General features: G+C 42.4%; 1 protein-coding gene across 8 annotated transcripts in view; it reads right to left on the bottom strand.

Moving 5' to 3' along the window:
- MEGF11 (multiple EGF like domains 11) overlaps positions 1-24367 on the bottom strand; it is a 298911-nt gene that overhangs the window by 88922 nt on the left and 185622 nt on the right. For all 8 annotated transcript variants that reach the window (XM_054169250.1, XM_009903880.2, XM_054169251.1 and 5 more), the window contains 4 exons: positions 16192-16438; positions 14064-14184; positions 8674-8810; positions 2137-2349 (listed from right to left, as the gene is read on the bottom strand). In XM_054169250.1, coding sequence (XP_054025225.1) covers positions 2137-2349; positions 8674-8810; positions 14064-14184; positions 16192-16438 — 718 coding nt within the window. The remainder of the gene's footprint in view (positions 1-2136; positions 2350-8673; positions 8811-14063; positions 14185-16191; positions 16439-24367) is intronic.

Raw genomic sequence — 24367 nt, forward strand, 5'->3', positions numbered from 1 at the left:
GTTCCTTCAGGAAGGTCTTCTAGCAACCCCCCAGAACATCTCCCAGGTAATTCTCTGACTGACCCAGAAGGAGCTCTTGCACCTTCACACCCACAGTCGTCCCCCACTTAAAAGATGAACTGAGCACCTAGCTGGCAAGAAGCAGCCAAACACAGCTTTGCCTGCAGCCTGTAGCTGCACTCTATTTACGCCTCTGCAGGAAAATGGGCATGCAAACAGGTTTCTGCAGACTAGGAGTGGGGGGGTGATGACACACTGTGCCAGCTACTGTCAAAGAGCATATTCTCACCCTCCAGTACCCATGAGGAACAGCTTTCAGCAAGGAGCAGTTACCTTGTATTCACCGCAGGTTTAAGCTGTGCATGCTGGCAGGAACTGCCGTGGTGTGACATGCAGGAATTTTTACCTGAGCTCACTTTGCAGTAATTCTAGAGACACCCCCTCTCCTCAGTGCAACACAACATTAACTTTGTGTGTGCAATGCTCACCTCATGCCTTAGGGCTGGCATTTCTTGCAATGATTTTACAACACACAGAATAATCAGCAGTGATAGAAGCCTGTTGTACAGAGCTGCCTTTGAGGTGTCAAACACTTTCGATCCTCACTGGCAAACCCCACAGAGCTGGAGCTATCCTTCTGTAGAGGACTTGTATCATCAGAATTACAAGGCTTTAAAATAATCCATTGTGAGCCCTGACTTTCAGCTAAGCAAAGCTTCTCCACTCACAGCTGAACTCCAATTCACAAGAAAGATCACCTGTTTATGGCCAAGACTGAGACAAATTGAGTCTATTTCAAGCACACAAACAGGTTTGCCTGTGGTGTTTGTGTGTGTGTGTGTGTGTGTGCAGGCACACAAATGAGGTGCTATTGCTTGCATACATAATTGGGGAGAATGTTTATATTTTAGCAGGCTACAACACTGCTAGCTAGGTTTGTCATCATCAGCAAGACAGTCAGGTCCCTTCCTGTCTGGTTTAAAATTGAAGAATGTCTGTATCAAGGCCATATTTGCTTGGGCATCAATTATCCCCACCTCCCTCTGAAGCCTCCACAACCATGGATTGGCTATGAATGCTAAATGGTAATGGGCAGGGAAAGTGGGAGCTGAGGGCCTTGGCATTTTGCAGGCATGGTAAGGAAATGTGGATGCTCAATCAGAATTGCTCAGGCCAGGGTGTTTCTGTTGTCCAGTCTCCCTTTACTGTATGTCAGGGAGTGAGTAACCTCCAAACAGCAATTCAAACAGTCAGCAAACAAGGCAAAGAGTTATAAATAGGATAATAGGGAAGGGACTTAAATTTTTCAGTTTGGAAAACCTATCCAAGCCTGCACCAGGCAAGTAAATTCCACCTGTATCATATTAGATGCTTGAGTCTGTTTGTTGCTCTGACTCTTAGTAATGAGAACCTTGAGAAGTAGATCCTACAAAAAGCAAAACCGAATAAAACATGGAAACCTGACCTTTTAAGTGAGTCTTATTCAATTTTAGGTATAGCTCCCTGATATTTATTTTCCTGACTATTTCATACACACACATACTGAATGATGAGCAAAAATAGGCACACATGAGATGAGCAGAGATGTCTATTTTGACAGTGTCGACTTCATTACAGTTCCACAGACTGACTTAGGGATATTGATTTCAGTCTATTTATACATCTGCCTCAAGTGTTTTCAACAAGGTAATTTGCCACGAGACACAAACTGAAGCAAATTAGGTTTCATTTTGAAAGTCCCCTTGCTGTCTATGGATCTAACAAGCAAACCCCTATCACAAAAAGAGCCAAAATGATGGACTTGAGTAAATATATCTATGTGTTTTAACTCCAGTGGGCTATTACACACATATATGGGCATCATATGACAGTTTTTATGCCTAGAAGGCTGCACTTACAGTATAAGGCTGCGTGTTTGTTTCAGATTTTATCAGGACTGCTTAAATAGTTAACAGATAGATGCTTAGTAGATACACTGAGGTTTTATGGTTCCAAGGTTGCAATCCAGAGGAACCACCTATGCTCTTAGTTAACACTACAGAGAAAATGGGAGTAGGTAAGTGTAGTTAACTGAATTTTTCCCCAATGCTTTGAGTTGACCAACCAACGCAGTCCTATGTAATATGATGTACATACCTGAGAGTGTTGCTAGCATTGCAAGGACATCTCTTGTTGCATTTGAGGCCATAAAACCCTTCTGGACACATTCTTTCCTGGCAATAAATCCCTTTAAAACCAGGGTCACACAGACACGCTCCATTTACATGGTAACACTTTGCACCGTTTTGGCAGTCACACCTCTGTGTGCACTGGAAGCCATACGTCCCAATAGGACACTCTTCTTGACACCTGCAATGAAATATGAGAGACAGGATCCAATCAAATGTTATACTCTGGTCTGCTTATGACTTTTACATAGGAATGTTTTTCTTAATGAACAAAGTACAAAATCATTGCTCATTTATTTAAGTAATACAGTGTGAACTAATGATGTCATTGGAGTGATGTGACATCTTGGGCATGCAAATCGCTGTTAACTGGAAGTGCATTAATCTCTGTCCAATTACACCCAGCAAAATTTGCATTAGCTAATATTACCTTAGTTAACAAAGTACCTTCTTGATTCCTGGTCCTTGACAATTCCATTCATCAAGCATAAGGAGTTGCTATAGAATGAGATACTTTATAAAAAAATAATCTGTTTGCTTTCTCTTTAGCACAGAAGGGATGAGCACCTTCATTAAAAAGCACATGGTCCTCAAGTGATAATGAGAGAGGAAAGGGATTGTGCTCTATTAAACAATATTGAGTAAAGTGGTCTCCAGCCATGTATAGTTTTACTTTCCCTCTGCGCTGTCATTGCACCAGCTCTACACCAACTAGGAGAAAATATACCCCTTTGTCTTTTGTGTGTCTTTTAAGTAACTAAAGCTCAAATTTGCTTTTCATCTCTGACTCCAGGGATGCTCAGTAGTAGAAAACCTCCAGACAAATCACTTTCATGCTCTTTAGTGCAGGATCTTCTCCAAAATTGCCAACATTTTTAATATTCGGTACACATAAAAATGGAACCTGCAAACACTACACAGAGATTGCTTTAAATTGCACCTTCCATGCTCTGCTTAAAATATTTCCCTACTGGATACATTATGAAACCTGCCAAAATGTCTGTTTCATTGTCCTACACAAGCAGTTTAAGTGTTCCTAATATTTCCTATTTTGAAAAGCTCAACTGAGATCCTAAAGAAAGCAACAGATTCTGTGCTTGACACAAATCAGTGGTTTCAAAATCCTGCAATAAGTCAGTACTACAGTTTACATGATCCACCGTGAAATACAGCTGGGCCCTTTCTGTTAATAAAAACAGAAAAAGAAGCCCAGAAAAGCCCAATTCCCTTATCACATGGATGCCAGATATTGGAAATTGCCTATCAGCATTAATTTAATCCTGAGCATTGATTAAAGTGTATACTGTAAACTCAGTGGATAGAGGCAGTTGTTAAACGTCTTTCTGCAGGTCATTTCACAGCTGGCAGGTGAGAGTTAATATAGTGATCAGTAATAAAAGATTAATGTGTGTTGCAAGTCGGCAAAACTGCAGTGAACGGAGTCAGGATAGAGGAGCATTACTTCTGCAGCTTCAGATTATCACCTTTTACTGAAAATAAATGAACAAAGCAAAAGGCCCAGCTAGTGATTTAACAGCAGCCAGCATCAAGACAGTTACTACTTACACCATTCAAGCTCGGGAGTTTGTAGGAGATGCAAAGAAAGAGAAGCCTGTGACAAAGAGGAGAGGAAAGTGCCCAGAGAATGTCAGTGGTGGTCATATAATAGAATACTCTGGGTTGAAAGGGACCTTAAAGATTATCTAGTTCCTATCCCCCCCCACACCATGGCAGGGACACCTCCCACCAGACCAGGTTGCTCAAGGTCCTGTCCAACTTAGCCTTGAACACTTCCAGGGAGGGGGCATCCACTGCTCCTCTGGGCAATGTGCTTCAGTGTCTCACTCATCACTGTAAAGGACTTCTTCCTAATCTCCAGTCTAAATCTCTCATCTTCCAGCTCAAAGCCATCCCCCCTCATCCTATCACTACACACCCTCATAAAAAGTCCCTTCCCAGCTTTCTTGTAGACCCCCCCTTCAGGTACTGGAAGACTGCTGCAAGGTCTCCCCAGAGCTTGCTTTTCTCCAGGCTGAAGAGCCCCAACTCTCACAGCCTGTCCCCACAGAGCAGCCCTGTGATCATGATGGCCTGCTCTGGACCTTCTCCAACAGTCTGATGTTCTTCTTGTGCTGGGGACCCCAGAAATGGACACAATACTTCAGGTGGGGTCTCACAAGAGCAGTTTCCCGTCCAGAGAAGTCCCACATCTTCCCTAGCCTTCCTTTTGTCATTGATATACCTGAAGAAATTCTTGCTCCTCTTTATGTCTCTAGTCAAATTTAATTCCATCTGTGCTTTAGCTTTCCTAAGCCCAGCTGTTCAGACAACTTGTTTGTAATCCTCCCAGTTAGCCTGTACTTGCTTCTGCTCCCTATAGACTTTCTTTTTGTGCCCGAGTAAGTCCAGGAGCACCTCGTTCAGTCTTGGTTGCTAGCCCTGCTGCTCTCAGGGTGGCTGAGCTGCAAAGGAAATAAGCAGCAAAGAATGGGTAACATTAGGGCTGAGACACTTAAAGCAAATGAAATGCAATGAAGAAGGTATTAAGATGCCTCCTGTCTCCATGGCTGTGTACAGCTCGGCTAGTTAGAGAGCACTGTACTCAGCAAGATGAATACTTAGTCAATAGTGCACTATATCATTCTATATTTATCGAAGATGAAGCATTACCTAGCAGGGAGAAAAGCATCTGGAAATGAAATATTGACGACCTAATCCATTTACATAATTAGCCTCTTTCTACTAACAATTTAACCAACTTATTTATTTGGAGATCAAGCAGCTACCGCTAATGAATTTTATACAAAGAATACTAATAACGACTCCTCTGGAACACAGGAATAATCACAGCAGGAATTAGCTTTCTACTTAAACATCTTTCCTTTGCAACATATCAATCTAATGTGTCCATAGCACCATTAACAACCAGATACATTGTTCAATTAAATTACAAAATGAGCTGCTAAGCCCTAGTTATGTTTCTTGTTTAATTTACACTGCTATCTGCCTGTCTGGGGAGGTTCCTATTATAATATCCACTGAACTTTAATATGTACTATAATTATTTGGGTTGGGATAGGATAATATGGCTGTCACCTGTAGAATTAATGGAAGCAATTTCACAAAATATTAAACATAAGGCAGCCTGCCTAATAGATGAACTTGGTACATACACCTACAATTTCTCCAAATGCATTTTTTGCCCCCTGGGAGAATTCTGTCTTTTTTGGGGGGGAGGGATGGAGGGAGTGGGGGATGGGGTGTGTGTGTGTGCTTTTCAGTTTGTTTTGGAACAGTGATCACATTTGTGTAACGCTGGCAAATATTAAAAGTAATCCAAAATGCACTAACCTAGAGATTGCCATTCTGTTGATGCAAGATCCAGGTGCAAACACTGACAGGGGAGTAAGTCTGCTCATATTGTTAGAACAAATCTGGCCTTCATTCTGTTAACACTCAATCTTTGGGCTTAATGGCAATATGGAAAACAAAGCTCAAACAGCCTGTTCACTGCTTCTAACTGTGCTGCTTTATTCCTTTTCAGTTTGCAGAACATACATTTACATGTCATATCCGGGCATTTTATCCAGAGCAGTTATTAATAACATTTGACAACTTCCTAGATGTTGAGTACCTGCCACTTCCTGGAAAACTGGTAGGGAGTAGTATGTGGCAATTACACCTACATGGACCTTTATGACCATTTCACCTCCACAGGTATTTACCTAACAATATGTTATTATCACCTCCACAAGAAACTGAACTGCAGCACTGTGTAGTACTGACTGGCAATTAAAAATATCATAATAGGTAAAGTTTGTATACATTGAAATTGTTGTTATTTTCAAGATTGGTTATTATTAAGAAAATGTTTTCAGCACCTTTTAAATTTTTAGCAGTATTTTGGGGTGCAGCAGCATTCCCCTGCTAGGTTTGCAATTATACTCTAACACTCCAACAGTTGCATGAGGTCCAGAAAGTAAAATAGACTTTATGCTACAATGTTGCTGACTAATCTGTTCCATTGTCCATGCTGTATGAGCACACAGCTGAGGAAAGCAATTTAGACTTCTTAAACACTCATGGACTCATAGAATGAGTTGGGTTGGAAAGGACCCGGAAAGGTCATCCTGTCCAACGCCCCTGCAGTGAGCCAGGACATCAGCAACTAGAGCAGATTGCTCAGAGCCCCAAACAACCTGACCCGGAATGTTTCCATGGATGAAGACCTTGTGCCTGCCCCAGCCCTCACTGAAACTCATGGGTAATTGTGACAGTTTAGGCTGTGCCTTTAAGCTAGGAGCTACAGTTGGTGTAAAAAAGGAAAACAAAAGAAAGATAATTCTGAAGGAATTTCATTGGAGGGTGAGTGGGATGTAGTTTTATGATCTTACATCACACTACAACAACAATCTACTGTTAGCTAACTGCAGTTAATAGCATGGTCCTTAACTTCTGTGCCTGCTCAGACCAAACCATTGCAGGCCATGTACTGTCCTAGCCCAGTGAGAGGTGAAACTCCAGTTAAATACAATGGACATAAGGTTTCATTTCCCTCATTGAAGGCTGATTAAAGGCTGATAGGTAAACATATTTTAACCTCCTCTGAACCCACTGAAAGGTGGGAATTTATAGGCTAATACAGTTTTTCCTTGATGCTAGAAAAGCTGTCTGGACTGCCCATTTACCTAACTTCTTCCTGTTCTCATTCCTCCTTCCACACTCTTGTGTTTCTGATCTTCCTTCCCAACTCCATGATCTTTAGACCTGGCCTTTTCCAACCCAAACAAGTCTAGGATTCTATGATTCTGTGTCTTTTACTTCCCTGCTCTAGAGGGAGCAGTTGAGCCATTCCTAAGGGTTTTGCTTGGGTGCAAGTCCACAACGTCTCTTTCCCTCAGCTTATTTTCCACCCTTCCAATTGATTGTGGTTTATTTTTACCCTCCCTGCTTCTGTCTTCCCAATCAACAGCTCTCTTTTGAGTACAAATCTCTTACTGCTCTCCATGAAGAGCCCACACTCCCTTTGTTCAAGGACAAGTGTTGCCATTCAGGAGCTCCATTGTTGTGCCACATGCATGTAGAAGAACCAGGTCTTCTGCTTCATGGGCTATTTTGGCAGCTGAGCAAAGAAGCTGGCTCAGCTACAGGATGCTGGCTGGGAGCTCCCAACAGCTCTGACTGTTGATTCACACCCAGACAGAAATCAATCTAGTTCTGCAACAGCCAGTTGGTAGGACCTAGAGATAGAGGGCTTTTTACAGACTTCCTGAGCATGGCCAGAACTGGGGATGGCTTGGGACTGAAGTGTGGTCACCAGTATAAATGTTCATGCTGTCAGTGAAATTGTCTCCAAAATGAGAGAATTAGAAGGCTTTGGTTAGCAAAAGTGATTACATGCTACCCTCTGGCTGAAATCACTGTCTCCAGATGGAGGAAGGGGCAAAAGACACACACTGATATCTTCTCCACTAAATTAATTTGAAATAATTGCTATTTCCACCATATTCAACCTCATGAAAAATCCTGACAGAATGTCTAGAGTCAATAAAATGGAAAACAAAGAACTTCCACATTCAGTGAGAAGAACATAGCTCTATGAAGCAGCCCAGTACTGAAGGTTGGTCTGTTTGTGAGCTGTGAAGACCTGCTGAGTATACAATGAAGCAAGAAATGAGAAATTCCATTCAGCTGGCTGCATTAAAGTGTAATGGTAGCATATGCCAGCATACTGATTCTAGCTTGTCCCAGCAAATAAAAAAAACAGGAGCTATATGAGAAAGAGCTTTAGAAGAGCTAACACCAGTGAGCTATGCCCGTGGTCTCTGGAAACTCTGGTGCCATGACCCAACCCTTCATGGAAATGGCACCTGAACACTTTAACTGCAGCTGCCCCACCATTCTTAGCCCTGCTGGCAGCACTAACTGGAGGGCTAAGCCACCAAGGGTTACAATCCCACCTTGGCTTCGCTGTGGAGTCATTTTGCTGAGTCCGTGACATCTCTGTAAAACAATATTATCATCTGCTCTGACTGATTTATGGGTGAGGACTCTTGTTTATAAACTTTGAGGATTTATCACCTTTTGCTGGTGTCTGAGATGGATCAGTGCTGCAGCAGCACAGAGGGGCTGAAGGAAACATTAAGCTGCTGCATTGCTTACTCTTGAGGATATTAATTTGTATAAATATACTTCATTTACATATCTTGTAAACATGTAATGCTCTCTATTAAATTTATCACTGTAAATATCTAAATTAAATTTAATCCATTAAATTTTTAAAGTTGTATTAAAAAAAAAAAAAACAACTGTAAATGGAGAGCATTGCCAGTAAAAAGTAATAACATTGCTGCATTTATAATGCTTGAACTGCTTCAGAAGGATGAACCTAATTGGAGCAATAGAGATGTAACACCATTTTTCAGAGAGCAAGATTATTCTGGAAGGGATATAAATATTGTCAACCCATGGTTAAAATTAAAAGCTTTGGAATGTTCATTTTTACCTGTCTCCTACATAGCCAGCTGCACAGATGCATTTTCCTGTCACGGGATCACAGTGTCCTCCATTGTGGCATGGACAGTCCTGGCTGCAGTTAATTCCAAATGTTCCAGGAGGACATGGCTGTGCACACACCAGCCCCTGGTAAGGTTGCAGAAAGAGCAATATTTCAGTCAGCATTCATAATGCAATAAATTTCTGCATGCAGCTTGGATTTTTATTGTCATTCCTCCTGAAAATAGATCTAAGTGTAGTGGCAATATTTTTTCTGGGTCAGAGGGAGTAAAGACAGTCTCAGAAGTCTGCTACTAGGGTAAATGTTCATCTGTCCTACCACAGAATCATAGAATCACAGACTGATAGGGGTTGGAAGGGACCGCTGGGGATCATCTAGTCCAACCCCACTGCTAAAGCAGGGGAAGCCACAGCAGTCTGCCCAGGGTCACAATGTCCAGGCAGTTTTGGAATCTCTCCAGAGCAGGAGACTCCGCAACCTGTCTGGGCAGCCTGTTTCACTGCTCTCCCTATCTCCTCCCCAGTCTACAGTCATTGATCATTCTCTTATTTGTATCTCCCCTGTGAACTGCAGCTGGGGTGGCAGGATATTCCCTTAAATAGATCCAGAAGGGCTTGCGAGAGGTTACAGGTAACCAGGGAAGGCTGCAAAGCTGCAAGTGTGCTGCTGTTTGGGGTTTTTGTGAAATACAGAGTCTGAACATTTGTTGGATCTACCCTGGCTAAGTGACACAAAGTGAATATTGGGGAAGAGAAAGACTGTTGGAAAGGCTGCACTGTGAAGCTGAAGTTCTCCTAGTTCTGATAACCTATGATGTCCACTGTTCATACAGCCCCACTTCATCCCTCCACAAAAAAGACCAAATACAACTGTGAAAGAAGTTCTCTACTGCTCTTTAGATTCTACTTGCCCTATTCTCTCTACTCTCATCCAGCACTCACACTCATCTCTTCAAGCAGCACAGGATGGCATCTGCCCCATGCTTTGTCTAAGCCATGGAGGATGCAGGATGGGAACAAGAGATTAGGATAGTGCAGAAAGGCACCAGAGATGACATAGAAGAGTTTGAGTCTCCACATCAGCCATACAGGAGCCTTTTGGACAGAAGAAGTGATTTCACAGTGGAATATCTTCCTGATCCCTGAACAATGGCTGGATGTGTCATCCAAGATCTCCCCAGCTCCTTACCCCTGACCTTGGAGCTGTATCTCAGTCCCTCGCTTACCTCAGCTCCACATCTCACTGGCTACATCCTGCCCCCATTTTATGCTTGATATTGTGTCTTTGGAGAATTTGTCTACCAAACTCAGGTGGTTTTCCCCCAGGTATCACATAATGTCCCCTGCAAAGTACTAAGGCCTTGCAAGGATTTCCCCCACCTTCTTGGAAGTCGTATCAATGCTTTTGTTTTGTATGAGCAAATATAAAATCTGAGGCTGGGATCCAGCTGAGTAAGTTCAGCCAAAACAAGCCTGGCAGTGCAGTGATCTAAAGATGGGGTCCTGTAATGGAAAATGTTTGGCAGCCACAGCAAGGGGTACTGCTGCCAGTGCCATGCTCAGTGCAGAGTTTGACTGGAACAGCATTTTCCTGTCCCTATTATTGATTTGATTTCAAGTTTCAAAAGTCTTCTTTCCCTAATCAAACCCCAGGGGCTTTGAGTTTCGAACAAGGCACACATTAAAGTCAGCTTATACAAAACATAAAGCAGAAACTTAGTGGCTGCTTTGACTCCTTGAGGTTCTCTCGTACCAATTTGGGAAGTTTAGCAATATCAACAGCCCCAGAGTGGAGAGGCTGATCTTTACTGTAATCATAAAACAGACACTTCAAGTCTTTCCCAACTCATGACAGGTGACTCCTAGGCTGTAAAACAGACAGGTTGGCCTCCATTCAAGAACTTTCAGATCACAGTGCTAGAAAACAGGTGTCTCTGGACTTTGGTAATACACAGCACTATATATCTGGAAATAGAAGTATCCATTTATCTTGATAATAAATACTTTCTCTCTCCATGTCTCAAGAGGAACAGGATTTCTATCAGCAAATGATGAGAAAGCAATACTCTGTGATGCATCCCCCCTGGAGCCAAGAGAATCTTTAGGTGTACTTTTTGCATTAATATGTACTAAGGGAATCCAAAACATCTCTCTCTGGGGGACCAAATGTCAGATCAACGTTTCCTGCTGCTGATGCATCTAATCAGCAAAGTTCACTCCATCAGCACCTTTTTTAGGGCCCTCATCTCATCAGCTTCTGCTTCTGACATTGATTGATATATTATTACCATTTTGTAGTATTTTTTTTTTTGGTTGCTTCATTTTCTCACGCATCCTCCATGATTAAAATCCACAACAGAAAGAAAAATAGACAAAAATACAAATTGGAGTTGCTTGAGGCAATGAGGGGGAAAAAAGTGATTATCAGAATGTGTTGTATTAACACAGCACCATGATGCAGAGCCTTGAGAATGGGATCTGGGACCAAACAGGGTATGTTGCCAGTGGCAAAGGGTCTGTCCTGTAAGGAGAGATTGTTGCTTTTGTGAGCATGGAGATCTAGTTCTTCAAAAGTATTTCTGAGAAGCACTGTAAATGTTAAATTTAAATCCTCTCACTCCTTCCTGAGAGTGCTTGGAGGATTTAATACTGCAAATGATGAAGATGTATAGAATTAAACTTGTAAATTGTTAATGAGGCCCTAAGGCAGCCACCCACTAATCCCATGGCCACAAAGACACAGAAGTGCAAAAAGCTCAACATTTTAGTATATTGGAAACACATTTGTTGACTAGTTCAACAATATATGCTGTTAGCCACTATCCTCTCAGTGAAAGCCCCATGAGACAGAAAAGTCTCACAGGACAGAGTTTGTATAACTACTTATGCTTCTGGGACAGTCTGAACTGGGTGGGAGGAAGCAAGAGGAAAGAGATATTACAAGTAATAGAAGAACCAGGCTTTGAAGATAGTGGATCCAAGGAAGAACCTAAGAACACTAGAATTTCCTCTTATTCAACTTACTGCCTTTCCTTTGCTTATCCCATAGGTAACCAATCCCCTAAGGGAGCTGAGCTGCTGTTAATAAGCCTACCCTCAGAAAGGATAAAAGTCACAGCTCATCCAGCAGCAATAAAATCCAAGTGGATTTTCACTTGTATAAATCCAGGGAGAATTCTTTCCTTCCAGCTTGATTGGTACGTTCAATACATATGTGCAGTCTCAAACCTCAAAATCAGCAAGTAAAATTCTTGATGTCAAAGAAAGACTATCCATGGTGTGAAATAAAATGAATGCTGTCTAGCAATCCCATCTCGCTTGCTTGTTTACAGCCCACGCATGTCTCACTTCCCAAACCATTTCAACCACCAAGAGTTAAAAATACAGCATGAAAAAAAAAATTGTTTTCCTCTCTCTGTGTACTAAATTACCAGCTTTTCATTAAAACCCTGGAGAGACCTTTCATACTTAAAATCTCAACATTTACAAGCTGAGTGCTTTTACTTATAATTTCAGTTTCTTTCCCCGGAATACTTGATCTCTTTCTTCCATTTCCAGTTATGCTTGTTTCAAACATCAATTGTTAACTCTAGGGTTTCTCTGGGGACAGAGCAGTCATCAACACAGTTTTCAGGAAAGTCTCTCTGGACCACTAAAAATGCAGAGAAGAAACTCCAAGCTGTAAGAAACAGGGCAGAAGTGGGCTAGAATACATGACCACAGCTGCTGTGGAGCCCCAGTACTGTGGTTCTCCTTTAGGGTCTGTACTGTATCCCAAAAGACCTCTATAAACTTCCTGCTCTATTCTGGTATTCTTATCTCATTAGTAACATTTTTAACTTTGCAAAAGAAACCCAAAGCAACAGAAAGCTCCTGAAAAACAAACCAAAAACACAGTGAGGAAGAGAACAGCAAAACAACACAGATCCTGAGAAATATTTGAATGAAGAAGACAAGAAGAGGTGAAAAAAAAACCCTGAACGTTGTAGGTTAATCACTTTATTGATCACTTCTTAGGGCTAGAGTCAGAACAGACTGTCAGGCCCTTAAAACTATTTGAATTGCTTCCTGCATGCTGTAGCTCCAGTACTCTTCAGGAAAGAAATTCCTTTGTCTGCACTGAATACCAGCTGAGGGAAAGGTGCCAAATCCTTCCTTAAATTCCTGACAAGTTTTGCCTACTTTGCCATTTGCAATGGATTAACATTATCACCATCTTTGTTCTAACTGAACAAGTTAAAAAGACTCTCCAGACAGAGAGAGATTTCCTGTATTGAGCTTGCACCCAAACTTATGCAATGTTCTCCCATGCTGCTGCCTGATAGCCACCAGCATCTCATGGTTGGTACTGCTGAACTAAAATGAGATCCATGGAGGCAGAATTTGCTATGCAGATCTGAAAGAACATAAACATCTCTCAGTCCTTAGATATGGGTACAAGGTCCACATCAGAGGCCAAAGTTGTGTGGTGATCTTCAGGGTCTTTCATGTATTAAAATGAAGTCACAGTAATGCATTAGAATCCAGCAAGACTGCCAAGAGACTAATTGACAGATACAGGAAAAAAGCCAGGAAATGCAGCACAGCTAAATGGTGTGTGGGCCTGTGAGAGCTGGCAAACCCCAAGAGAGATCATTACCACATTATTGATAAAGTGGAGGACTTTGTGTCAAGAAAGCAAGGTCAGGCATTTTCAAAGGATTAAAGGTTAGGCCAATTTGCTTTCTGCAGTGTAACCCTTGATGCAAGTGAATCTATTGCAATCAGTGGCAACTATGCCTGAGTAAAGACAGGACACTGAACTGGTCTCTGTGGTTTGGGTACAACTTAGGTTTAGCGACTGCCTGAGGCACAGAATTCCTCCTGGCTTCTCTCTCTCCCTCCCTCCTGAAGGGGAAACAGGACAGTGGTTGGGCACAATGGTGAGCTGAGCTTGGAAGGAACTGTAATTCACAGGAAAAAAAATACCAGAGAGGCTGAGAGACAGAGACCTGAGGCTGTTTAGCCTGGAGAAGAGCAACCTAAGAGGAGATCTTCTCAATGCTCAGCAAGAGCTAAAGGGTGGGGTCAAGAGGATGGGGCCAGACTCTTTTCAGCAGTGCCAAGCAACAGGACAAGGGCCAACGGGCACAAATCAGAGCCCACGAGGTTCCACCCCCACCATGGATTCTGGGACCCTGTGAGTAGTCACTGCTTGGTTTACTGTTGCTTGTTTTAAGTCTCTGATGAGTAGGCTGGTGGCCTGTTTGTAACTGTCAGAGCCTCGTGACAAGAAATAGCAGACATGCAACTTGCAGGGAAGGCATCAGCTGAGACAGTGGAAGATTAACCTCCTGTTCCAAGTTTTAAATGAGGGATGAGTGTGAACAAACCACTCACCATCCATCCAGGAGGACAGGAGCACTCTCCAGTGATGTGGTGGCAGACTCCTCCATTCTGGCAGGGGCAGCGCAATTCACACTGAGCTCCATGACTGCCTGGGGGACAGCGCTCTTCACAACTTTGTGGAGAGAGAAGAAACAAAAAACCACATTTAAAACAACTTACAGGGAACAGTAAATGAGGAGAATCCACAACACAGGTCAGCATGGGAGTCCTCATGCAAATTATGAACCCTCAGTATGGCTCAACTGCCATTAGCAATTAGCCAAGGTTTCTTTTATTTCTGCTGGGGTGATTTATGTGCCATGGAGCCAGCCCTGTAAGGCTGATGTATATGTGCAATCTTTATGCACATACCAAATTCCACCCATCTCAACAGGACAACTCATGTCCTCTACAATAGTCCAGGAAAGTAAGAGTTACAGGATGAAGCCATCAGTGTGAATTATGTGACATAGCAATAAAAGAAGCTGCAAATAGAATAAAAGGATAGGATTAAAAAGCTTGAAGTTCCTCCAGTCACTACTAAATGTTAACATTTGCAGTGTATAATGGGCTGACAAGAACTCAGCATCATTTAAAGGCTATTTAAGCTTGTTTGGTCTCTCTTGGTACTCATGGGGTGCCAATGTAAGGCTAGTCCCTGCAAAACCCAATGCCTCCATTACACATTGCTGCTTTTAATCATCACTTCTTTCTCTATTCCTAGGTTCTGGAACAACAGCAAGTTCTTCCCCTAACTGACCCTCCTCTGATGAGGATGTTCATACAACATATCAAGGGCTGGCCATGCAAGGACTTACTGCTGAGAACTGACATAATAATGTCAATGGGACCACTCCTAATGACAAGCAGAATCTTCAGCAGTGATTGCTTCCAGGACTGAGGTCACAAGTCTAAGAGGAAATCAGGTACTAAATAAAATATTCAGAAGGCATATCCCTTATTTATGAGGGTTAATACAGTCTTTATTTTTTACCTTCCTCTTCATGCAGGTCAACAAATAATATCAGACTGCAAAAGCAGTTTGTTACCTGTAATGATTCTCCAACCAAATGCAGTGACTAAATTCTCTTTTCCCCTTAAATAATTTTGAAAACCATAATTACTTCTGAAACTGCTGAAAGATCTCTAATGAGAACTGATGTTACACTGTGGGCAATTTTAAACAAGGAACTATTGCTTGCTGTCCTACAATTAATATGCAGATTTTGTGAATCCTACTGGTAAACTTCCAGTGTGGTGTATGGGGATTTAGCTACATGATTCTCGTTAAAGCTAATAGCAGTCACATCACTAAATCCCTCCTCACTATGCTTAAAATTTACCCCCTAGATAGTAAGCTGATATAGCTAACAGTAATGCCTTCTCAGTTAGATTTAAATTCAAATAAATTGGGGATGGTAAATCCCATTTGATACTGCACTGGACTGCCAATGAGTAGAATGTCCAATCTGCTTGTAAAAACTCAACTCTAATTTGGTTTTTATTCACATACTGAAATTAGGAGCAGGTGCAGGTGTTGTACAAGCTGGAAAATATAATGGATTTTAAGTTCACTTCAGTATTTTAATTTATTAAGCAGATAGGTATAATTATTAGGGGGGAAAAAAAAGGAAAGAAAAAAAAAGATATTGCATGGAATTATAGAAGCACAGAATGGTAGGCGTTGGAAGGGACTTCTGGAGCTCGAGACCAACCCGTGTGCTAAAGCAGGTGTGTCTACATCCCATTGCACATGAACACATCAAGCAGGTTTTGAAAGCCTCCAGTCAAGAAGACTCCACAAACTCTCTGAGCAGCACCCTCGTAGCAAAGAATTTTTTTCCTTAAGTTCAAGTGAAACCTCCGGTGGTCCACTTTGTACCCACTGCCCCTTGTCCTGTCTCTGGGCACCACTGCAAAGAGCCTCACCCCATCCTCATGATTTCCACTCTTAAAATATTTGTACACATTGATAATTTATATTTTCTTTGCTTGGCCTTTCTCTGTTACCTGATTCCCACGAAGGAAAGTTGATAACACAGCAATTGTGTAAATGTTGCCAATTACTCCTTGCATTAAAATCAGTCGAAGCAAGGCTGTTAAACGAAGCGGAGTAAAATACGCCTGGCATGGAACTTACAACACCCCGGTGTATCCGGGAGCACAGTGACATTCTCCAGTTTTATGGTCGCAGGTAGCTCCGTTGTGACATTGGCACTCCAGCTGGCAGCCCTTGCCGTAGCTCCCCGGGTCGCAGAGCTCTTCGCACCGCCACCCTTGGTACCCATCCGCGCAGACGCAGGCGCCCGTGATGGGGTTGCAGAGAGCTTCGTTCTGGCACTGGCAGCGGTTGCTGCAGTGGGGTCCCCAGTGCTCGCTGTCGCAACCTGCAACACACACACACAGGCCTTTACCAAGGTGATGAGGAACAGGGCATCAACAGCATCTCAGCAAAGCCTCTTCTGCTTCGCTTGGCAAGCAGCCAGAGGCACTGTTGGTACCAAGAACCTTCTAGAGGGGCTCCAGGCTTCCTGAAACTACCCCTGCCAATCCAGCAATATGCTTTACTGTATCCCATAATCCCAGTGTCATGGGGGTTGAAAGGGACCCCAGGACATCATCTAGTCCAACCCCCCTGTTATAGCAGGATCACCCACAGCAGGGTGCCCAGGACCACAATGTCCAGGCAGGTTTGGGATCTCTCCAGAGAAGGAGACTTCACAAACTCTCTGGGCAGCCTGCCCCAGGGCTCCAGCACCCTCATATCAAAGAAATTTTTCCTCAAGTTCAAGTGAAACCTCCTGTGGTCCACTTCATAGCCATAGCCCCTCATCTTGTCATCAGGCACAACTGAAAACAGCCCAACCCCATCCTCATGACCTCCAACCTTTAGATGTTTATATGCATTGATAAAATCCCCTCTCAGGCTGCTCTTCTCCAGGCTAAACAGCCCAAAGTCTCTCAGCCTTTCCTCCTCATAGAGCTGCCCCAGGCCCCTCAGCATCTTCATAGCCTCTGCTGGACTCTTTCTAGTAGTTCCATTTCTCTTGAGCTGAGGAACCCAGAACTTTAGCATGCAAGGAGGTGACAGCACTACTTAGATACCAAAATGTGAGGACTTGTTTAACACCCTTATTGAATCAGGATTTAAATCTTTTAATATCCTGTTTCTTAGTGCTCTAAGATAGCTGGAAGGAATGAATTTATAGTGGAATCAGATGCTGAGGATCACATCCTGACTGCAGTGGAGTTGATGGCAGGTTGTGTTGGCAAGCAAATCCTGTAGATTTAATAATGTCATCAAATATTGTTTCTTTGCACTGTTCTCACAAGATAATAAATATGATAATCTAAAGAAGCCTCTCTACTTTGATTGTTTTTTTGTTGTTGGGGTTTTGGTTTGGTGTGTTTTCATTTGGGGGTGGTGTGGTGGTGTATTTCTGTAATAAAGAGATGATAGGGAAGAAAATAACACTGGGGATGGGATGCCATGAAGTTGACCAGGTTTAGAGAGGAAGGTATTTAGTGTATATGCCAGGTAATTTCTGTGCTAGTAACAGCACATAGTAGCTATACAAAGGGCCCTAAACTCAGACCCCCAAAGAGGAGGCTCAGGGGAGACCTTATTGCTCTCTCCAACTACCTGAAGGGTGGGTGTGGACAGGTGGGGGCTGGTCTCTTCTCCCAGGCAACCAGCACCAGAACAAGAGGACACAGTCTCAAACTGCACCAGGGGAGGTTTAGGCTGGATGTTAGGAAGAGAGTGATTGCCCATTGGAATGGTCTGCCCAGGGAGGTGGTGGAGTCACCATTACTGGAGGTGTTTAGGAGGAGACTTGATGGGTTGCTTGGTGCCATGGTTTAGTTGATTACATGGTGTTGGATGATAGGTTGGACACGATGATCTTGAAGGTCTCTTCCAACCTATTCTATTCTATTCTATTCTATTCTATTCTATTCTATTCTATTCTATTCTATTCTATTCTATTCTATTCTATTCTATTCTATTCTATTCTATTCTATTCTATTCTATTGCCATGGATACAGGGCAGAGATTCCCTACAGAATGTGTTAAGGTATGGTGAAAACCCTTCACATGGCAATCTTGTCATATCCCATCTTCTTGCTTGTGGGATGTAGGCAGGGTGACAGAGGGAAATCTGGATCACAGAAGCAGTATGATCCTGATTTGCTATAGAAATAGCAATCAGCAGCTGCAAACCACACCTTTAAGTTGTATGCACACTAAAGAGACAGCTCTAACAAACACCCAGAGGTTAAGGTTTCCTCAGCAAACAAGCATCAGAAAAACAAAGATATCTCCAGCAGTTCTCCCCTCCACTCAGCAGCCTTTCAATGGAGCTATGTCAAGGGTGAAGCAAATCATCACTGTTCAGAACAAATTTGTTCGCTAAATCCTTGTTGACAGTTACAGATCATCCTCCAGGTACATTTGGTTGTGCTCAGAGATTTGGTTTCAGTTATATCAACAACTCTTCTGCTACTGGAAAATCCACTGCCACGCAGGATAAAAAGGAGTGTGTCATCCCAGCAAGAGAGCTGTTCTCACCAGCTCTTCTATTTGCAAACATGTAAGCTAATCCCCAGATGACACTTGCTCCTTCTCAAATGTGCATCTCTCTTTCCAGGCAAATGTAAAACCCACTTAAGCCTGAAGCTCTTGTCCGAGAAGTTTCATAGCCCTTCCTTTCTACAGCACTTGACACACAAGCCACACAGTGCCTTTCCCAAGAAAGTTTGGACCAGATGATCCTTGAGGTCCTTTCCAAGATGGTGTTCTATGGTTCAATCAGTCTATCAGTTAATTTTGGTGATATTTTCGTCCTTCTCATTGGTCAGTGTAAGAATACTCAGCAGAAAAGGTTGAAGAAGAGACTTTACTCAACTAACATTGCTGATTTACAAACTTGTGTTTCTTCTGCAACAGTGTTAAAGGCCAAAATAAACCCGTGAGAACCACAGAATAATAAAAGACTTGAGTTGGAATTGTCTTGTTGTCTATCATCTGATTGTCCAGAAGACAATTCCAGGGTCTTCAGAAGGACCTGCAGGGTCTCATAGGTTGCAGAGAGATGGTTTTGTGTCCTGCAGAAAGCGAGCATGCAGAATCCTGCTCGTCCCTCACACAAGGTATTTTGTTTCCTCACCTCATTTTTTCCCACAGCTGTAAGCAGGGATGATAGTTCCTCACTAACACCATTGGGAGTCAAGCAAACAAAATCTTACTCTTTCAAAGTCTTAAATTATTACTGAGAACCTGTGGAAAGAGATGATCTATCTTTATTTCACACAGACACTTACTAAGACCCTGTAAGCCTTCTGGGGCAGGGAGCAAATCTGCTGGAGCTGATGGAGTTTCCCAGCAATTTCCATTCCAGAAATAGTGTTTTGTTCTCTGCAGAACTTGATCATCCAGGGATGTGGCTCTGTGCCTCCACAAAGGGGACACATCTGAAGCACACAGCATAGCCCATAGCCTTTTGCATGGAGAAGTAGAATGCAGAAATCAAACTTAACCCTGCCCGCTTCAGGGACTTCATTCCTACCTTACCACACCACATCAGAGCCCTGGCTGCCAGACTGTGGGCTGCTCCGGGCTGATTGAATTCCAGCTGCAATTAATTTGCTTAATATGAATAAATAACACTCATTAGAAGATGTGACTTATATCCTTGGTCTTCTATGTCTCAGGTGAGTATTCCAATCATCAGATTTGTCTGCTTGGTTTGTGTTTTTCACTTTGAAAGAAAGTGAAGAGGAAAGCAAACCTTTTATAGGAAGGGAAAACCATTTCTCATCATCAGCTCAAGCTTTGAAGGGTGCAAGAAGCTGGTGAGAGGTCTGGAGAATATGTCTTATGAGGAGCAGCTGGGGGAGCTGCAATTTTTTAGTCCAGAGAAGAGGAGGGTAAGGGGACACCTTCTGGCTCTCTACAGCTTCCTGAAAGCAGGTAGAAGTGAGATGGGTGTTGGCCTCTTCTCTCAAGTAACAAGTGACAAGACAAGAGGAAATGGCCTCAAGTTGTGCCTGGGATGAGGTTTAGGTTTGATATTAGGAAAACATTATTTACTGAGAGAGTGGTCAGGCATTGGAACAGTCTGCCCAGGGCAGTGGTGGAGTCATCATCCCTGGAGGTGTTAAAAAAATATGTAGACATGGCATGGTTTAATAGCCACGGTAGTGTTGGGTTGATGGATGGACTTGATGATAGAGGTTTTTTCCCAACCTTAATGATACTATGGTCTTGTTTCACTTTTACAACATCTGCCTCCAAAACAACTCCTGTGATGTAAGTCAGTCTTGATATTTGGTCACATTCTTGCTTTCTCCCTATACTGAATTTCACTCCACAATCTAGCCAAAGGCAAGAGCAAAATGCTGAAGTAAAGAGCAGAAATTCCTCTAACTGGTTATAAAATCATAAAAATCCAAATCAGTATAAATAAAAGAGGCCTGCAGTGACCAAAAAACCAGCTGGCAGTTAGACAAAATTTTCCAAAGGTTTCTAAGTACAAGGCATCAGTGAGCACACATTGCAACAGTCAGTATGTTTAGCCCAAAGCAGCTAGCCAAAATGTTTTAATTATCTACGAAATAAAACAGCTTGGCGTACCAGATAGCTACTCAGAATGTGAATTTCATGGGGATTTATTAGGGAGAGGACATAAAAATGAGGATTAAATTACATCTGAATGCTCATGGAAGGAAAAAATAATAAAGAAAAAAAACCCCAGAACTACAACAAATGGGGCTTGTACCATGTCTCATTTACAATGCCTGAAATGGCCTTTGTTAGGCTTCTTTTTATGCTCCTAAAACTAGTAGCAGGGTTTGACTACAGCTCTCTAAATAGTTTGGAACTGGAGTCATAGTTTATGTGCAGACCCACCCAAGGTGAATGTGGTGTGGGTACAGACCACAGGTGAATACCCTGTTGTCGCTCTAGTGATGGATTGTGTACACACACAATGACAAGCTGGCTTCTTCTGGATTTAAGTTTCTCCCTTAGATGGTAAAGATTTTCTGCTTCTAGCTATCAGTTCAACTCTATATATGTCACAATGAGCAGAGCCATCTTGTGCACCATCAGATCACCCACTGCTGATTAATTGCAGGGGAAACTGAATGAAATTTGTTGGCAATGCACTAGTGTAAAATTTGTGATAATGAAGTATCATCCTCACCTGATTTTATACTGCAGCAATCTCACATGAAATTAAGTTCTTTGTTGCTCAAAGTTTATCAATTCCTGACGGTTTTCTTTTGCCCTTTCTTTCAAGTCCCATATTGCAGAGACAGACTGCAAGGATATTCTTTACCTACATGATTTCAGTGGGACATTTTGTGATGTTTCTATTGTGATAATTCATACTGTGGTAACCTCTGTATCTTTACAAAGGTAGGCAGATACAGAGTTGATAAGATCAATCTAAGTATTTATTTGTACAAATAATTCCACTGAGCTCAGTAGGAGCACTCGTGGGTGAGATTACTCAAGCCCATAACTAGCAATGGAATTGGGGTCTAGTAATTCCTCCTAGAAACTTAAAAACCAGAAGGAACCAAAGGCTTCAGCAATCAAGACCTATTTTTTTCTGTGTATTCATCACTGTGGCAAATCCCAGCTGGTGTATGGCAGTGATTCCAATTTCAGAGCTCTGGGTTGAAGCAGCCTCAGAGCCATGGAAGCCCATGGATTGTTCCAGGATCGTTAGCACCACTTCTCCTGCGGGTACAGAGAGGCCATTTAAAGAATACAGCCAAGCCCAGCAGAGTCTAATCCTGCTCTTGTTGATAGCCTCTATGTATTACCATAAGAGAGATAAATAATAACAGCAACAACATGTGAACAGAAAGCTGATTAAAGCTTACACAAGAGCTCCACTGTAAATGCATATGCCATTAAAAACGTCAAAATGATACAGAGACTTTAACTATACCATCAATAAGAAAAGCAACCTGAGAGCGGTGATGGCAGGGAGGTACAAATGCTCCCGTTAGACAGCGTGTGTGGATGTCAATACCATGAGGGATGAGCCTGGAATAGATAGCGCTCTCCGGGGAGATGCTACATTAAAGGGAGCTGCCATATTTCAGGTCACGTGTGAGTGTTCCTTGGCAAACCTGCTAACTTACTCACTTTTTCTGCTCTGAAAATGTGACTGGAGATTAATTGCCACCAATAAAAGTGAATATAACTCTGTAAAGGATGATGCTGGATGCCTAAGCATAATTACAGTTGTCTGCATAGGGCACTATGACAGGTGAAAGATTCATCCCTCTGTGGCAAGCTTGCTCGACACAGCAAAAGTGTTTCTTCCTCTATACATCCCTATTCCCTCCCTGAAGGCTCAGTGGTTTACTGAACTGAAGATAATAGAATCCTAGAATCCTAGAATTGTTTGAGTTGGAAAAGGCATCTAAGATCACCGAGTCCAACCCTCAATTTAACACCATAATGGTCATTAAACCATGTCCCAGAAGACTCTATAGCCACTGCTACCATCATGCATGATGTCCTGTTGCCGGTTCTGTCCTGTGGAATACACAGTGAGGACAGACTGAAAGTGCTGATTCCCTCCCAAATGGCTCTTTTCCCTCTGGGAGTGGTCAGTGAATCGCTGTGTTCTGGGTCAGAGTATTTTGTGCAGCAGACAAGCAAGACAATGCAGAAGAAAACACACAAGTCTGATAAATAAAAGGATTCCCAAGGAAGGGATGTAACTTATCAAGTGACTTATCCCAACAAGAGAGTCAAAATTGCTCTTCCAGAGTTTTTCCGTCACTGCACAGAGACATTACTGATAAGAAGCAACCTCTTCTGCCACAGCAGCACCCAAATCTGCCAATCTATCTGTCAATCAGGTCTAGGTTTACTTTTTTTTTTGTTACCATAAGCCTGTGTGTATCTCTTTTTGTAGCTGGGGACCAGTCATGTGTTCTATGTGTGCAAAGTCAGGGGGATACTCAGAAACATTCTGCAGAAAAAATAGGTGAAGAAAGTCTAGTGGTTGCTTTCCTTCACCTAAGGACTCAGGACCATATTTGGCTGATGGTGATCTTCAGCTAATCCACTCTGCAAATCTGCCAGCTAATGTAGCTAATAGTCAATAATCAATATTCTGGACTATTTCCAAGTTCAGCTTGAAACGTTTAAACGTAATGCTGGACTTCAAAGAATGCAAACAGGAAATCAAATGAAGTCATTACATTTAGGAAAACACAGCTGAAGATAGACTGTTTCAGATTTTGTTTTGAAATCAGGGCTAGATAACTGTGCTGCTGTAGAATGATTATGTGAATATCATTTAAGGTGAAATACAGCCTGAAATCTGGGTGACATTTTTTGGTGTAATTCTTTTTTGGAACCTGACTGGGTTTTCAATGGTGGGGCCAGCTGATGCATAGCAGGCAAAGAAACAGCAAAAGCTCAAACACGTGCCTGGATGTAGCAAATAAAATATTAAAATAATCAATTAGCTTTTTATTCCCTGCACTTAGCCTTATAGGAAAATTATATTCCCTGTATTTAGCTAATGTCTACTCACTGTGCAAACGTGATTCATTTTGGCACAGATCAACACCTTGGGAAACATAAGCCAAGTCTGCAATTGGTTTGAAACAAGATCTATGAAGAGGAAATCCCCTTACAGAGACAGGTCACACCACTTTGTGTTTGGCTCTGAGCAGCGTCCAGTCACTCACATGCTGGCACTGCAGGTAAACCTAGTACACTTCTGAAAGCGTGACTGAAAGATCAGTCACTGGTCTTTTTGAATCTAAACCAACAAACCTGTTTATCTTCTGTTTACCCCCAGAATTTCTAACACATGTTTACAGATGATGGCTCTCCTCAAAATAACCCAGATTTCCAGAAATTCCCTTCAAAAATGTTCTGACAAATGCTCTGAGTCAAACTGTGATTTCAGAATGAGGAAACAACAGACACACAGGCAGGCACAGGCAGACTGGGCCACACTGCTCCTCATTTGCTTCATCATAACTGTACCAAGATACCGATGTTCTACCAAACGACAACATCTTACTTGGATCTTACAAAAGAGAAAGGTCCTACCTGTCAATGCAGCAGATAGGTTGGATTCCTGCAAATACATCATTTCTTGTAGAATCATAGGATTATTTCAGTTGGAAAAGATCTCTAAGATGATCAAGTCCAATCATCAATCAAAGACCACGCATGGCCGTTACACCATGTGCTATGTCCACAAGTTTCTTCAACACCTTCAGAGCTGATGACTCCACCACTGCACTGGGCAGCCTGTTCTAAAGCCTGA

This window comes from Dryobates pubescens, chromosome 17 (assembly GCF_014839835.1).
Source record: "Dryobates pubescens isolate bDryPub1 chromosome 17, bDryPub1.pri, whole genome shotgun sequence".
NCBI classification, from domain to species: Eukaryota; Metazoa; Chordata; class Aves; order Piciformes; family Picidae; genus Dryobates; species Dryobates pubescens.